A 15,362-nucleotide genomic window follows, 5' to 3' on the forward strand; every position below is an offset into this window, starting at 1 on the left:
GTCTTTAAATTGCCAAATAAACTTTCAATTTAAAGGTCACAAGTGAAAACCCCAATATGTCTATTTCTGTGGGAAGAGCAGAATACTAGGGGTGTTTCCATGTCTTCAATTTATAACATGCCATCCTCTATTTATTCTCCTTAGTTTGTCTTATGTAATCCTTTTGTTAGCTTCTTACATTTCCAATGAATTTGATCATATTGCACTTTCATTCAGCAAGCTGTAAAATCCCAAGTTATTCTATCACACTTTGGCAGTCAGGTATTAAACTTGTCTGAACTTGGTGTAGTCTTTCTGTTTTCAGGAGGCAGGATTGTCTTTCATAGCAGAATTACAAATGTAAATCTTGAGAGTATCTTGAAGGCTCTGGTTTTACCCAGAAATGTAGTTAATAACTTTTTTCTCGTTTACTTCTTCAGAAAGTTATCATTTCAAATAAAAATTCAGTACAACTAAAGTTTACTTCATCAAGAAGACTTCTGCTTTGGAGGGCAGCTTCCAAGTAGCTTCTTGCCAGTGAGCAGGCAGCAATATCTTCTTAAAAGAAAAAACAAACAAAACAAAACAAAAAAGAAGAATCAAACAAACAAAAACCCACCTGAAATAGGTCATCATTAATTTAAGGTGTTGAAGTAGGAAATATTTTTTTTTCTCACGGTACATCAAATATATGAGACATGTCCTTGTCCTTTTCAAAGCTTTTGCAAGAGGTATACGGAGGAAAAAGGCACATTCCTTCCCTATCATCCATGCTTTAACTTCTCACACTTATTTTGCATGTTTTCCATACCACTGAGACTAATGAAATGCATTCCTGCTGCAGCGTAAGGGCAAACCTGAAAACAGGGACTGCTGACAGTAACACGCTTATTTGCTCACAGCTTGGCTGTCTTTGAAATGGTAGGATTTACATGTGAAGAGTATTCAGCAGAATGGCTGGTGTAATATGACTTGTAGTCAACTGTTAGAAATTCTGCAGAAGGAGTTTAAGTTTAGAGTACATGAAAAGAAGTTTTGTCAAATAAGATTGACATCGATATCTTGTGTTAATCCTATTAAATTGTCATTTTTCCTGAATTACAATTTTGAGGGTTACTTGCACTTGGGGCTTTACTTGAAAGAAATTACAATTGTAATGTTATTTATTCAAGTGTGTTTTTTTTTTTCCTTCCAGTAAAATACATATATTCAAAATTTTGCAAACAAACCTTGAGTTTAGATTGGAGTTCCTTCTACAGAATAAATGGGCACTCAGAATACTAGCAATCTCACCTAACTTGATTCATCTTCGTTAAGGATCCTCCCTGCTTGTAAAACACTTTATTAGCATGCTCTTCATGCGGTACTCCTCCCCCCTCTTTTTTTCATAACTGTAGTGGTAATGGTACCACAGAGTTTCAGTGACTCATCTCACCTGCACTAGATTTTATAAGGGCAAGGTGATGAAAATTCCTGTGTAATCAGACAGTTCTCTAAGTAGCATTCTTCTGTGTTCTTTTATTCAAGCCTAACTGGATCTTCAAAAAGGTCTTTTGTATCATATGTAGACACAGATTCCTTCAGAAAGCCCATTAAACTCTGTTACTCTTGACACCTGCCTATTAAGACCTTTTAGCAAGGTTACTTCAGAAGAGCTTTGTGTAGGTTTTCCTTCTATTCGTTTTTCAAGTACTCCAGTTGATAAACAGATTGCTGTTCTTCATAGCAGAGATAATTTCTTTAAGGCTGTTGATTTAAAGTTTCATTGATCCCACTTAATTTTGTTTTATTTACTGTTGGACTAAGTTGTTTCTGTCTTGCATATGTATTGAACAAGTTCTGGGTAGAAGACATGCAACCAAGTGTGATGGTTGTGTTTGTGATGGAGTAGTTGTTAGTTTGATAGCTCTATCTTTTTTTCTGGATTGCAGGAAATTGTCAAGAAAAATACTAAAATTGCAAAGTCACCCCAGTGGCCATGATAAACACTTTCCCAGTAGTTTAATTTTGTTACGCAGATGTGTATAAGCTGATTTTCTATTGTTTTCTCAATTTCTGATTGTGTGATTATAATAACGACAGAATTACCTTTCGTTATTAGAGCTTCTTGTGAATAAAAAATGACTTAAATGTAGTGGTTTCAGCTAATGTGCTTGTTTGTGGTTGGTTGGTGCAAGGGTGTACACATCACATACTATACCTCAGCTGATAAGCAAAAATCTCTTCAGCAGATAGCTTTTGGGTAAATGCTTCCACTTTCTGTTGGAAAGGGGCTTATGCTGACTTTAACACCCTAAAGGGCTTTACTTACAACATAACACAGTATATACGTTACATGAAAATTACAACCAGCCACACCACGTGTCTATTTTTAACATTGTAGAAACTTTTTATGGTTCTTACCCTGACCACTAGAAGAGTATCTACCTTTTTTTTTTTTTTTTTTCTGGAAGTGGTCATTTTGTAATCTGTTCTCCAGGAGGCTTGGCATAGGTGCTTCTCAGAAGCATCTTTAATTATGAATCTGGCACATTGGATCCGTTAAGAATCTTAGGGTAGAGTTTAGCTGAATACAGACCTATACCATATAAACAGCTGACCTAGTCACACCAGGAGTTGTTTTAATAGAGACAATCTATGAAGAGATGTTTCACGTGATAAATTGGTAGCTCCTTCAAGACAAGATGATCTTTCTCTACCTGGTGTTGAAAACATTGACAGTACAAAGGAGCCAACAGTGTAGTGCCTTGCCTTTAAAACCATCAGTGTTTGTTTTTCCACAGGGACAGTCACCTTGGTGTCTAGTGAGGTGACTTAATCAGCAGATGGTTATGATTTTTCTGAGGCACATCTAGCTAGAAATGCTTTAGTATGCTAATGCAGCAACTAGAAGTAGTCAGTCTTTCCTGTACTTTAGAGTTGTAACTTCTTGCTGTAAGGCTGGGCTGCCAGTTTAATGCTTCTGCCCTCTCTTTCTGTACTCTCTGGAGTTGATGTTGACTTCTGTAGTTTGGCCATTAAAGAGCACTTTATGCAATCTTCTGCTGGCTAGTTACTTAAGTTTATTAACTATAGCCAGAAATACCTGTCATGTCTAAAGGGTACCTACTATTATATATTAGTTGATCCATAAGATCTGTCTTGTGTGGTGTGGTTTGTGACCTTTCTTGTCTTGTGGTATGTGATCTTCATTGTCTTGAGATGGTAAGCAGAAGTTTGTTCTTCTGTGGATCATTTTCCTTGAAAAATGGTGCACAGAAATACAAGAATCCTTTTCCTTGTGGACAAAGGAAACTTACAAATCAGCCATATTTTTCAGAATATGTTTTGGAATGAGATGTAGTAAAGAATTGGTACATACCTGTCTCTTCTAAACATACATTTATGCATTTGTTTAAGTTTCCAAAAAGAAAAATCTATATAAGCAAAAAAAGTGTTAAATGACCCAGTTAGGTGTTACTTTCTTTAAAGGTGGAATTTAATGTTGATAATGATACGTTAAACTTCCCTAAAATGGCATATAATTTTGAAGGGTAGTCTAGGATTACCTACTCCTAGCTCTTAAAATTTATAATGAGACTTTAATAAGCCAGTTTTTTTGGATGACTTAGTAGCGAACCGCAATTACTTACTCATATTCTAAGGTATTCTGAAGTATTTAAGTATAAAAGCAAGCTCTTATAACTTATTGAATAAAAAGTATTGATTTCATACATTACTGAAAGATTTTCAGTTAGTTTCTGATTTATAGAGTTTCATTCACAGTACTAAATGTATATTGAATGTATGTGTTTCTTACACCTAGGTCATTACAAACTTGGTGAAAATGTTGAAAGCTAGAGATACAAGGCGAAATTTCTGTCCACCAAATCACTGGCTCTCAGAGCAAGAAAACATTAAAGCAGATAAGGTAAGTGTATTAATATTCTTTTTCACATCTTTTTCATATAGTCTTACTGCTGCTACAGTTTAAATGGTAAAGTTCTTGATTCCTAACAATATCAGAGACATTGAAGTTACACAGATTTCATGTGGTTTAAAACACGGACTAATGCTGCATTTGTCTGGAATGCAGAAGTCTCAAATCTGTTAAGAAACTTTTACATTAAATCACGTTGTTATGCCATGAAATAGAACCTTCTCTACAGTGCATCATTGTAATTAATTTCCATTTATAACAAAGGAGAATTGAAAATAATGTAGCATTTTGATTCATTTTATTTTCCAGTTATTTTAAGCATTTCTCAAAGTAGGAGTAATTATTTTCTAGAGGAAAACATACCTCAAAATTGTCTTCTAAAATAAAATTCAGTAGCATTGCTGTATTTAACTCAGCTAGAAATTACTTCATTTTCCTAAAAGTTTTTGAACAAAATGGCATTGTTTGAGCTTAAAAAAGGTGTTATACCTCAGGTAAACTACCAGGAAATGTTAGATGTCTTAACTCTTAGGAGTTGTGCATGGGAACAGTTAGCAATAGATTCTTCTGTTTTGTTTGGTGAGATTTCATTTTCTTGCCTTGTGTTCAAGATTGCCATTACTCTGTGTGACTTCTTAGGCTTAGGAAACAGCAATGCTATTCTAATTCTTGGTTTAAAGTAAAGGGAATTTATTTCACATCTCAACATTCAAACAAGGTTCTGTAGTATCTTAACTAGCAGAATTTAAAGTGACATTTCATGGTATTTTTAAATGATATGTGGATGTTATATTAGATTGTCATTAATTTTACAGCTCAGCTTTAAGGTACATGTATAAGGAAGAAGGATTAGAATTGAAGGTACTTAAGGATTCAGATACCCTCTTGGATGTGATAATTCATATATATACTTAATATGTAATTAGATAATGTTTAACTGTAAAATACTGTTGCTATTAGGTTACACAGCTCTATGTGCCATCTGCTAGGCATGTATGGAGAGTCAGAAGAATGGGAAGAATAGGACCATTGCAATCTACTTTGGATGGTAAGATGTCGCCAGTCTGTTTGCTTTACTAAGTTAAAATAAGTTTGTCTTATGCAAGGAAAACATACTTTTGATAGAGTTCAGCTGAATGTTTTATATTAAAGTGTTAACCAGAAGCAAAGCAATCTTTCAATTTTATTTGTATATATTTCTCTTCAGAATTTTTATTGTGTAACAGCTTTCCTCGAGTTTCCAGTGGTTTTTGCTTGTATTTATGAGGTAAAATAGTGAGGTGTACAAATGATAGGTAATTAAAAATATATGTGTGTGTGTATATATATAAAAGACAGTTGCATAAGATATAAAATGCATAAGGTTGTGTAATACATAAAATGTTTGTTTTTCCTTTAAACTGTGAAGAAACTTATTTATTGAGCTATAACTAACAGGCTGTTGGTACCATAATAATAATTTTGGACATTATTTACTGTTTATAAGCATTGCCTCTAATTGGATAAGGCAGAAAATTTTTCTCTTGAGTAACTCAAAATATCTAGACTGTGTGCTTGCTCGTGTGGATGGTCTGTTTCTGCTTTTCAGGCCATTGTATCTTCACTATTTTAGAATTTTACCTTGCTACGGCTCAGGTAAAATAACCATTAAATCACTAATACTTTTGAAGATTTTAATGAAGAATTAAAAATGGGGCCTTTAAGCAGCAAAAGGGTTCATTTGTGAGAGTCCATACATACTGTGCTTCAAGATGATGTCATCTGCCTGAGTATCCCTGCTAGATACAGGAGATTGTTTACAGAAGACTGTAGCCTTTGAGTGCTACTGTAGAGCTCTGCAGGATTGTTAACAGCTTTGTCCAAGGCTGAAACCTAGTGACTTCTGTTAATGATAAATGTTACGTGAATAGCTGTAATGGTATAAGTTTACTTTGATTGCCCAGTAACTAGACTAATAAAGTAACAACTGGTTTGTTGGTATTTTTCAGCTTAGTTTCTCTCTTTGGAAATGTCCTGCTGTAAACGGTTTAAAATCTGAAATCTTAAAAGCAAGAGTTTTAGAAAAAAAATGCTGGAAACCTGCACTTTTTTTAAGTATTGCCCAGCTTCTATAGGCTTGTATTCTCTGTCTCATGCAGACCCTTTAAGAGTAACACCAGCTTCTTCCATTGACCTACATGCCTCTGAACAGCTCTACTCTTGCCATCCTCCATCTGCAGCTCCCCAGTGTCAGACCTCTTTCCACACTTACTACTCCCAGATTCTGTCCATGCTATTAGTCTGCTCATCTCCTTCCCTTCATACAGTACCCCAAGCTTCTCCCTCATCTCCCTTCCCAGAATAGCATCAGTTCCCTCCGTTCCATTATTGGTTTGGGCAATTGGTGGATGAGGAGCACGTGTGCTATGGCCTTGTGTGGAGCTACGTGTGCTAATTTTGCTGGCTGGCCGTCAAACAGACAAATAGACATACTGAGCAGAGCTGATTAAAAACTGAGCTTTCCTTGCTGTTTTGTGATCTGGTCACTAAAGGAATTTCTATTCTCCACCCTGTTGCAAACTACTGCAAAAGAGAATATTTTTGAATCCTCTATTCCTCTGTCGAATTAAAAATTCAGCTGGTTAGTTCAGAAGGTGTGTTGGAGGGAAAATGGTGAGAAAAGATGATACCACGTTCATATAAGCTTTCTTTGATAAGAAATCAGGCTAAAAAAAAAAGTGGAGCCAACATGAATGTGTGAAAACAAGCAGGTAACAACATGCAAGTGACTTGTATGAGCCCTCTTGACTCCATCTGGGTTAAAGCCAATTAGCATGAAAGTAGTGCTGAATCACATATGGCCATGTTTATTTGTGCGTTTTCATTTACTTAAATGGCAGACTGTGAGTTCTAAATGCCCTCTGTTGATGGCTCCATCCCATATTTCTTTTTAAAGAAAGAGGCTGTGATGGAGAAATGCAGATAAAATTGACTAATTGACTGGAATAATTGAACTGTCAAAGTCATGTAGTAGTTTACCTTTGCTGTACATGCACTTTTTATTTAAAATGCTTTTAACCCTTAGCTTAATAGTCAGAATACATTGACTTTAATTAAAAATGTTTACTAAGTAAACTCAGGGTAATCACAGATAAGCATTTTATCAGAGATTCCAAAGGCTTGCAATGTTGGAACCTGCCCCAAATGAATATACATCAAGTATAGTGGTGTGTTTGGGTCATGTCATGTTAAATTGGTGCTTAAAATATCCCTACTTAAAGTGCTTTGAGAAGAAGAAGAAAAAAAGGGCAGAAAAGAAAACAAGCAGAATAAAACAACAAATAAAAACCCCAACAAAACATATAATTAATGAATAGTGAGGTGCCTAGTAGCTGAAGGGCAGCAAGAAGCTGGGCACCACAGGTATAGGAGCCAAAGGAGAAACTGAAACTGTGAGTATAACCTTTACGAATGAGTAGTAACACGAAGCAGTTACCTCAGTTTCATAATATTGTCTGTAAATAGTCTAGGCTCTGAGAGCTTTTTTTTTTATTTTTAAAAGAGGTGGATATTAAAGATGAAAATGAAACAAGGTAGCTAGAGTTATCTCCCCCTGTCCCCCTGTAGGACTGAAGTTAGGTAGACTTTAATCACAAAATCTAGTTGGTAAGCAATACCATGTTTTGGCTGCAATTAATTAATTTACACTCATAGGTGCTCAGGAACTGAGGTTCTTCCCATGAGGTTAGAGCAGGATTGTTACCTCTACTGTGCATCACCCTAAGGTATAAGGGTGTACAAGGAGGTTCAGAAGAGCTGCGTGGTGGCTTGGGAACTGCATGCAATTGTGTTCCTCTCTAGCTAGGGCTTCTTCAATTCTTTTCTAATCTTTTCTTCTTGAGCAAATTATAGAATTTCTGACGTTCTTTTCAGTATTTCAGTACTCACTAGGATATAGTGTCATTACTGTAGCCGTGCTGTTAGGGGAGAGAACACATTGAAATGCTGTTTTTCTGTTGGTTCAATTAGATTTGGTTTAATTCATAGCTTTTATGCCTAAAAGGGTTTGATTGAAAGTAGATGCTGTAGTTGAAAGTGCTGTACTTTTAAACTCTTTTCATCATTGAGATAGGAATATTATGTGTTCCTGTGATGAAAATCATAATTACTTAAAACTACTTAATTGTCTTCTGTGATGTATTTTTTCTAAATTGAAAAATTGAAATGTCAGTAATAAGAAGATAACTTTTTTCTTCTGAAGAAACTTAAAAATGCAGGAGTACTTATCAACACATTTTCTTTTCAATGTGTTTAGACTGCTTATTTCAGGTTGCCTGTAGAAACTAACATTTAAAGAAAGGTAAGATTTTGCACTACTGTTTAGTAAATAAACTACTTTAATGTCTGTATTTTTATGCAAAATAAGTTGAGTCACTTGATTAAAAAAAATGTTTAAAATGTTGTTTCCAAAACTTTTTAAATTATTGTTTCTATTTTAAGTGGGTTTGGAACCAGCACCTCTCTCCGTATCTGAAGAACGACAACTTGCAATTCTGACAGAGCTACCTTTTGTAGTTCCTTTTGAAGAAAGAGTAAAGGTACCTAATTTCTAACTTAATGTGCTGTTATTTTATTTTTTCCCCAGTAAGTGTAAAAAAAGCACTTAGCTAAGTAGAAACTGGATCATTTCCCTACAGAAGGATATGACAGGCAGTAGTGTTTTTCTCCAGTGTTTGTGTGGTGATTGAATATGTGAAGTTAGATTACTTCTCTTTTTTACTACTTATATTTCCCTTTATAAAAATTGCATTAAAATTAGAAACACAAATTCAAAGGTAGGAGAGCAGTACTGTATTTATAATAAACATCAATCCTGACTGATCTTCATGATTGCACCCTCTTGTGGTAAGCAGAGCTCTAACTAGTTTATCTGTAGTAAACAGATAGCAAGGTCAAGACTGGAGAATTGTGCAGAGTGTGAATTTACTCAGAATGAGGTGATGGATGTCCATTTTAGGAAAATAATACCTAGAGATTAAAATTTGGTGTTCATAGCTGAGTAGCTGAATTTAATGGAGGATGTAGTTTAAAACTTGCAGGATTCTTGTACTGTATATACTTGGTTTTGAATGTTTTCTAGGTTTTGAATATGTAATTGGTAATTCCAGGAATTATTTCAATTTGGATTATATATTTTTTAAAACCTATAATTGTTCCCTATGGCATTTTTGAACTGTTTTTTTTTTGGTAAAAATTATTAATTAAAAACTACACAGTGAACTGTCTTGGAAACATTAAATTACAAGACCCCATCAAGGGAGTGAACAACAGTTCCATAGGGAAAGTACATCAGTATCTGTCAAAAAGGCAGTGGTAGGTTTGATAGAAAAGGACTGTTTTTTTCATGTTACTATGAAATAGTTGTTCCAACAAGAATCTTAACGCTATATGGCAACACTGCACAAAGATTACAGCGAAACAATTGGAAGTGATCTGAAGCAGGGACCTGCATGTCAAGGTTCTGTCACAGGCTACAACCTCTGCACTTTTTAAAGCTCTGCTGAGATGCAGGTATTTTAAATTTCTGGAATTCATAAAACCTGTTTTGCTTTATCACATTTTCATTTTGTAGGTTAACATCCTTTTAATCATAAAAACTGGATGAGAGTTTGCAGAGAAGGACAAAGCTACAGACTGAGCTTTTATATTCCTGGTCTAGGTCAAAGACAAAATCATCTTAAACTGCTTTTTGGAACAGTATTGTTCTTCTTGTGTAGTAGTGGGAGATGACATTTTGGAGTTTCATGCTGCTCCTAAAAACAACTTGCAGTAAGGGAAGGAGGTAGTTCCCCTCTCTCCAGCTGTCATCAGTTCTAACAAGCCTGGCAACGCAGCTCAGTGTTGTTTCAGTGTGTCAGTTGCTCCATGTGACCTTTCATTTTTTAATTCTTTGTGGATTTTTTACTTCAAATTGCCAGATACTAGATACTCTCAAAGGCGATTACTTGGTCCAGTGTCATGGTAGGCTCTTCAACCTATTCACCCTAGGTGATGTTTTTCCTTTAGGCCTTACAGCCCATTGGTGTGCAGCTCTCAGTTTGATCCTTAGTTGTATATAGCGATGAGTACAATCTACATCAAATATCTTGATTCTGTGTGGGAAGCAGTAACTTGAATTTTATCACGGGTTACGCCACTTACAGGGATATACCACTAGGGATTTGCCTCCAGCTGGACTTTGTGCCACTAATTATAACCCTTTAGGTGCAGTTGTTCAGACAGTTTTTAGTGTACTTCTCTGTCAGTTTCCATAACCAACACTGTTGTCAGCTTGAAAATGATTATATTATGGTGCATACTTAAGTCAGTGTTGCTTACTTTCCCATCTGTTCCTCTTAAGGCATTGCAAATGCTTCAGTTATTCATTGGGGTTCTTGCAGGACTTGCGTATGCACGAACATTTGATCGTTTAGGAGTCCAAACTCTGTCAAGACAAATTTTGCTCTGAGATCCCCCAAATGCTTTCCATCTAGTATTGTGTAGCAATAGTTAATAAACCATATCCAGCCATGCTTCATGAAAGAGAATGGTGTTGAGCATATTTTCATGCCTTGTTTGTAAAAGGACTGTGTCTGTGGTTATGTGTCCTGATGTGATATAACTAGAAAAAAAAATAGGTCAAGATCTCTAGAGGTACACTGGTGTACCTCCACCCTCAGACAGGAATAACTTCAAAGTTAGATCAGGATGCTCAGAATCGAAGATTATGACTTCATAATCTGTGCAACCTTTTCACTCTTGTTCTGATTTTAATTTTTTCTTTACATCTACTCAACATTTCTCTTCCTGCAGCTTATGGCTGTTTTCTCTTGGCTTTTTGGTGCACACCTTAGGGAAGTCTGGCTTTGTCTACACTAATCCTTCTGGGTGGAGTCGCTCTCCTATTAGGAGAGCGTCTTTTCCACTAGCTACAGTTGTCCATAAAAGTAACAGATTGGAGGCTCTACACTAGGTCTGTCTGCTGTTGCCAGATTTTCCTCTTTGATGATTTATGTGTGTATGTATAGAAACATCTGTGGGGAATCTTAATACTTTCTTAACTATGAAGATTCTTATATTATTGGGAAATTACATCTCTTAGAAAATGTACTAAAGTATTTATTGAATATGGGAAAGATGCAAGAGAGGACATAGTAAACAGACACTTACTATAACAGGGGCATGTTGAACATTATTTGTTCGTTACGGGGAAAAAAGCCATGCTACATGTTCAAAATCCTCTTGTGACTTTTTCCCATTGTTTTTGAATACTTTGCGTTTCAGAACTCTGAAAGTTGGGGAGAGGAAACGGGAAAGACACAATGTCTGTAGATGGGCCTCTTTATGTAGAAAGAATTAAAAATGGTATCCTAGAATGAAAGAGTTTTTGCATGTCTGTCCCTTTTTCTTCCCTCCACTGGGACATGGCTCTGTGTTATGCTTCTGGAGCTTAATGACGCAGCGAACAAATCACTTTAAAGTGAGTGCCCAAAAGCAACTCGAAGGACACTAATAGTAGTCAATAACCATGTTTTTTGATTATTTACATCTGTACAGTGACTTGATTTCTCTCTTCACTTTTTAACAGATTTTTCAAAGACTGATCTATGCTGACAAACAAGAGGTTCAAGGAGATGGGCCATTTTTGGATGGAATTAATGTCACCATCAGGAGAAATTATATTTATGAAGATGCTTATGATAAACTTTCTCCTGAAAATGGTAGGTTCACAATGAAGTTACCATAACTTTTAACACATTTAATCATTCTCATCGTATATTAACATCCAATGAAAGTAAGCAAATCTGTAACAAGCACGTCAGCTCTGAGGTATGGACATCCTTATAAAGTCCTTACAAACAAAAATCCCCACCTCCTTATTTTCACTAAAGTAATTCTAATCCACATGCTTGCTGATTATTGTACTCCTGTTCTCTTTAAGGTACCTTTCCTTAGTTCAAGCCTATTTTTGCGGGGCTTTTCTTCCCATTTGCTTATCTCCAACTGTACATTGTATATTCATCTATATAGTTTATTAGATATTATCTGTTTCTTTAGTGTCAGCAAAATGTCTAGGCTGCACAGGATTTGCTAGGTACGCTGTGGCTGGTAACAATAATGCTGCCCACTTGGTAGCAATAATATGTGGTAGTATATATTTTACCACGTTGATTTAAATCATACCTTGGTGTCAATTTGTGTGAGAATGGCCGCACTGAAATCCAAACTTCCAATGTATATAGAGCCACCAAAATAAAGTTGTCATTAATTACGTGGTATTTTTGCATGTGAAAGATGATTCCTCAAATATTTGAGGTTTACTGTCTGAATCTCACCTGCTGTGCCACATAAATTCCTCCTGGAGAACTACATTGTTCAGAGAGGAGGAAGAAGAGGAATTGGCTTTCTGGGTTTGTATAAAATTGTTTTCTTCTTAGTTTCCTTTGTTCTGGTGGAGTTAAAGAGACTATTTTATTTCTAAATAGAATTTTGTTTTTAAATACCTCAGTTTATAACTACACAGGAGATATTTTCTTAGACTGAATTATCAAAGATATAAATTATATTTAAATTGAATTCTTCTATTTTTGGAAAACTTTAAAGGCTAATCAGGAAGATGGCAATGGATAATCATCTGGAAATTACAGGTGCAATTGACTGTTCAGTTTCTTTATTGGTTCTGAAAAGTTTCATCATAATGAGTTTAGGATGATTCAATAAATGGTCTCTTCAAAACAGAGAGATTAATTGTAATTAGAAACAGAAGAAATTGAGTCTGCTCTGCTATGTTGTTCTACACCATCCCCTCATCCACCTACTAAGTGTATAAAAACAGAATTCAGAAGCTGAAGTCAAAGCTTTTGAATGATACAATGTCAAATAACAGGCAGGCCAAGCTATTGTTTTATAAGAAGATTGCTTTAAATGAGAAACGTGTTTTCTATGAAGTAGTCATCATGTTTAATGTGGTCTTACTAAACTATGAAAGCAGTTTTAGAATGCATGTTTCCTCGACTTAATCTCTGCAGTCAGATAGCCTAGGTGCTTGGTTGTATTTCATGGTCACAGGTAGTATAGGTCAGGGAGAATAGGCAGAATTCCAGAGGGTCAGACAGCCCTTGAGAGACTGAAAAAAGAGAGGAAAAAATTTGCTTCTGGAAATCTCATGAAGTTTAAGAAATATGAAACCAGAATCTGGTACCTGGGATGTATTTTTACTATTTACAGGTACAGAGAAGCCATAGTGGTAGTTTGCCACTGAAGTCTGAAGATCTGTGTTAGTGCACGTGTGCATGGTGCACACATGTATGTAAGCACATCAATATATTTAGTGATGTCTAGTGTTCTATTAGTGTGACACTAGTGCTTTATTAGAAGGTTGGACTTCTTTTAAAAAGCTGGCATCCTGAGACTATAATTTTTTAAAATAATATTAGTTCTGGAATAGGTCAGGCACCATGTGGGAGAACAGAAAAGGAGTTCTTGAAAATTGCAGGAGAGATTTATTTCTTGAAAATTGCAATTCTGAGACTATAGACTGAGTTGATTAAAATGGATCTGGGAGATTGAACAGACAATAGATGAGGTCCTAGAATTGATCAGTAGGGAGCATAGGACATTGTTGGAAGAGGCATCCAGTTTGTTAACACTGAGAAGAGAGCTGTTCAAAGTTAGTTCCTCTATAACACTTTAACTGAAATCATTAAGAAAAGTATTTTGCAGTAGCAGAAATACACTGGTCTGTTTCTTGTGAGTTTGTATTCTTGTTTGGTTGGCTTAATAATGTGCAAGCACGTTTCCTTTCTTCATTTTTTTTTTTTTTCCTGTAATAGGAATTTTCAGAATATTCCTTAATAGCCTCTAGTGGACTACAGTTAACAGCTCAGTTGCATTGTATCTGTATGGATTACAAAACTAAAACATCTTTTTCAGAGATTGCACTTATTTGGGGGAATCTTGCTCTAGCTTGTCACCTGTTCTGATGTGTGAATTTTAGGGCTAGTTTTCTTGGTATAAATCTGGCCCTCAGTACATGGAGGAGCAGACCTCAGGCTCCAAAAAGCACAACTTTTGACATAAACAACCTTTACATACATACATAAAGTTTTAACATTAGTGGTTAATCTCATAGGTCTACAGGTAGGGGATGTGTGTTTGCTTGAGGCTCTCTTAGCAGTGCAGTCATATTCTATTTTCTTGCTTTGAATGGTGATGAGAAGATTCCAGACCTTTTGCAGTGTCTGTAACTAAAAATGGCTATCCTGTATTTCCAGCCAGCAGAATTTCTGTGCAGCAGAGCATTTCACTTGTGCAAAGAACTAATAAGTAATTAAAAAAAAAGGCCAACAAAGAACAGTTCAGTTTGTAACCTGTGGAAAGACTGGAAAATTCCTGGTAGATCTAGAGGCATTCACTAAAGGGAGAATGCTGCAGATTTTTGTGGACATGAGCTGTCCATCCATAGCGTGTGCATTTGTTGCACATGGAGTCAAGCAGCAGGAGGTTTTATTGTTCCTCGTTTATTATTGGTTGCTTTGTCAGCAAGCAAGTGTAGTCAATGGAAGGTTTGAGATAAAAGCTGTGTATTTCGTTAGATCTTTGGAAGCCTTCAGTGAATTGAGCAAAAAGGCCCATTTTCCCAGGTCTGTGTACAATTCAAGGACTGAACATTGCTTGCTCTGGGACTTACATGAGAATAATTCTGAGAGAATTTCCAGTGACGTAGCAGAAAAAATGAATGTTCAGAACACGTCTTTTGCCTGTCTTGCTGACACCTCCCCATCCTCAAATAACTATGTACGTGTCCAACAGAGAAATGAAAGATGGCGGCTGGAATTTAAGATGAAGTTTTCACAGAAGAAGTGAGTTGAGCTAACATCTTGATGCTGGCTAAGGACCATGAGCTCCCCAGCCTTGCCCTTGGTGCTGACCTTGCTCCTTCCAGGGGCAAGCAGTTATTTCAGAGAGCAGGCAGGAAAGTAATTCTAAGAAAGGGCTGAATGCTGAACCGGTGAGCTGAAACGGCTCACTTCAGGGATAAGATGAGTAGACTGGTGGAAGGGAAGTGGTGGTGGGTAAAAGGAGCGTGGGAGCACTTGAGTTAATGGTAACAGGGTGAGAATTGGTTTTATTTCATGGCTTTTCATACTTTGTATATGAGGAAGGCAGGAAAGGGGATTCAGAGGAATGTGAACAATGGATATCACCCATAGGTTGCAGGGTGTATCTGTGTGATACAAGCAGGTGTGTACAACACACAATCAACAAATACACGAAAAATGCTGTCTTTTAAGGTCCTCTCTAGAATGGTTGCTGACATTACAACTTCAAGAATCTCTCTCAAGTAGCAGTATTCTGTGAAATGAGCAGAAGGCTTATCTGCAGAACCTGTCTTTACCACACCTTGCTCCTCAATGGAATTAGATTACATAGCAAGAAGTCCAAA

The 15,362-nt window shown here is 36.1% G+C and overlaps 1 protein-coding gene across 1 annotated transcript in view; it reads left to right on the forward strand.

The window, feature by feature from the left end:
- UBE3C (ubiquitin protein ligase E3C) overlaps window positions 1-15,362 on the forward strand; it is a 79,303-nt gene that overhangs the window by 31,045 nt on the left and 32,896 nt on the right. The window contains exons 14-17 of the mRNA XM_035316682.1: window positions 3,785-3,889; window positions 4,859-4,946; window positions 8,378-8,475; window positions 11,505-11,637. Of these exons, the coding sequence (XP_035172573.1) occupies window positions 3,785-3,889; window positions 4,859-4,946; window positions 8,378-8,475; window positions 11,505-11,637 (424 nt within the window). The remainder of the gene's footprint in view (window positions 1-3,784; window positions 3,890-4,858; window positions 4,947-8,377; window positions 8,476-11,504; window positions 11,638-15,362) is intronic.

This window comes from Oxyura jamaicensis, chromosome 2 (genome assembly GCF_011077185.1).
Source record: "Oxyura jamaicensis isolate SHBP4307 breed ruddy duck chromosome 2, BPBGC_Ojam_1.0, whole genome shotgun sequence".
NCBI classification, from domain to species: Eukaryota; Metazoa; Chordata; class Aves; order Anseriformes; family Anatidae; genus Oxyura; species Oxyura jamaicensis.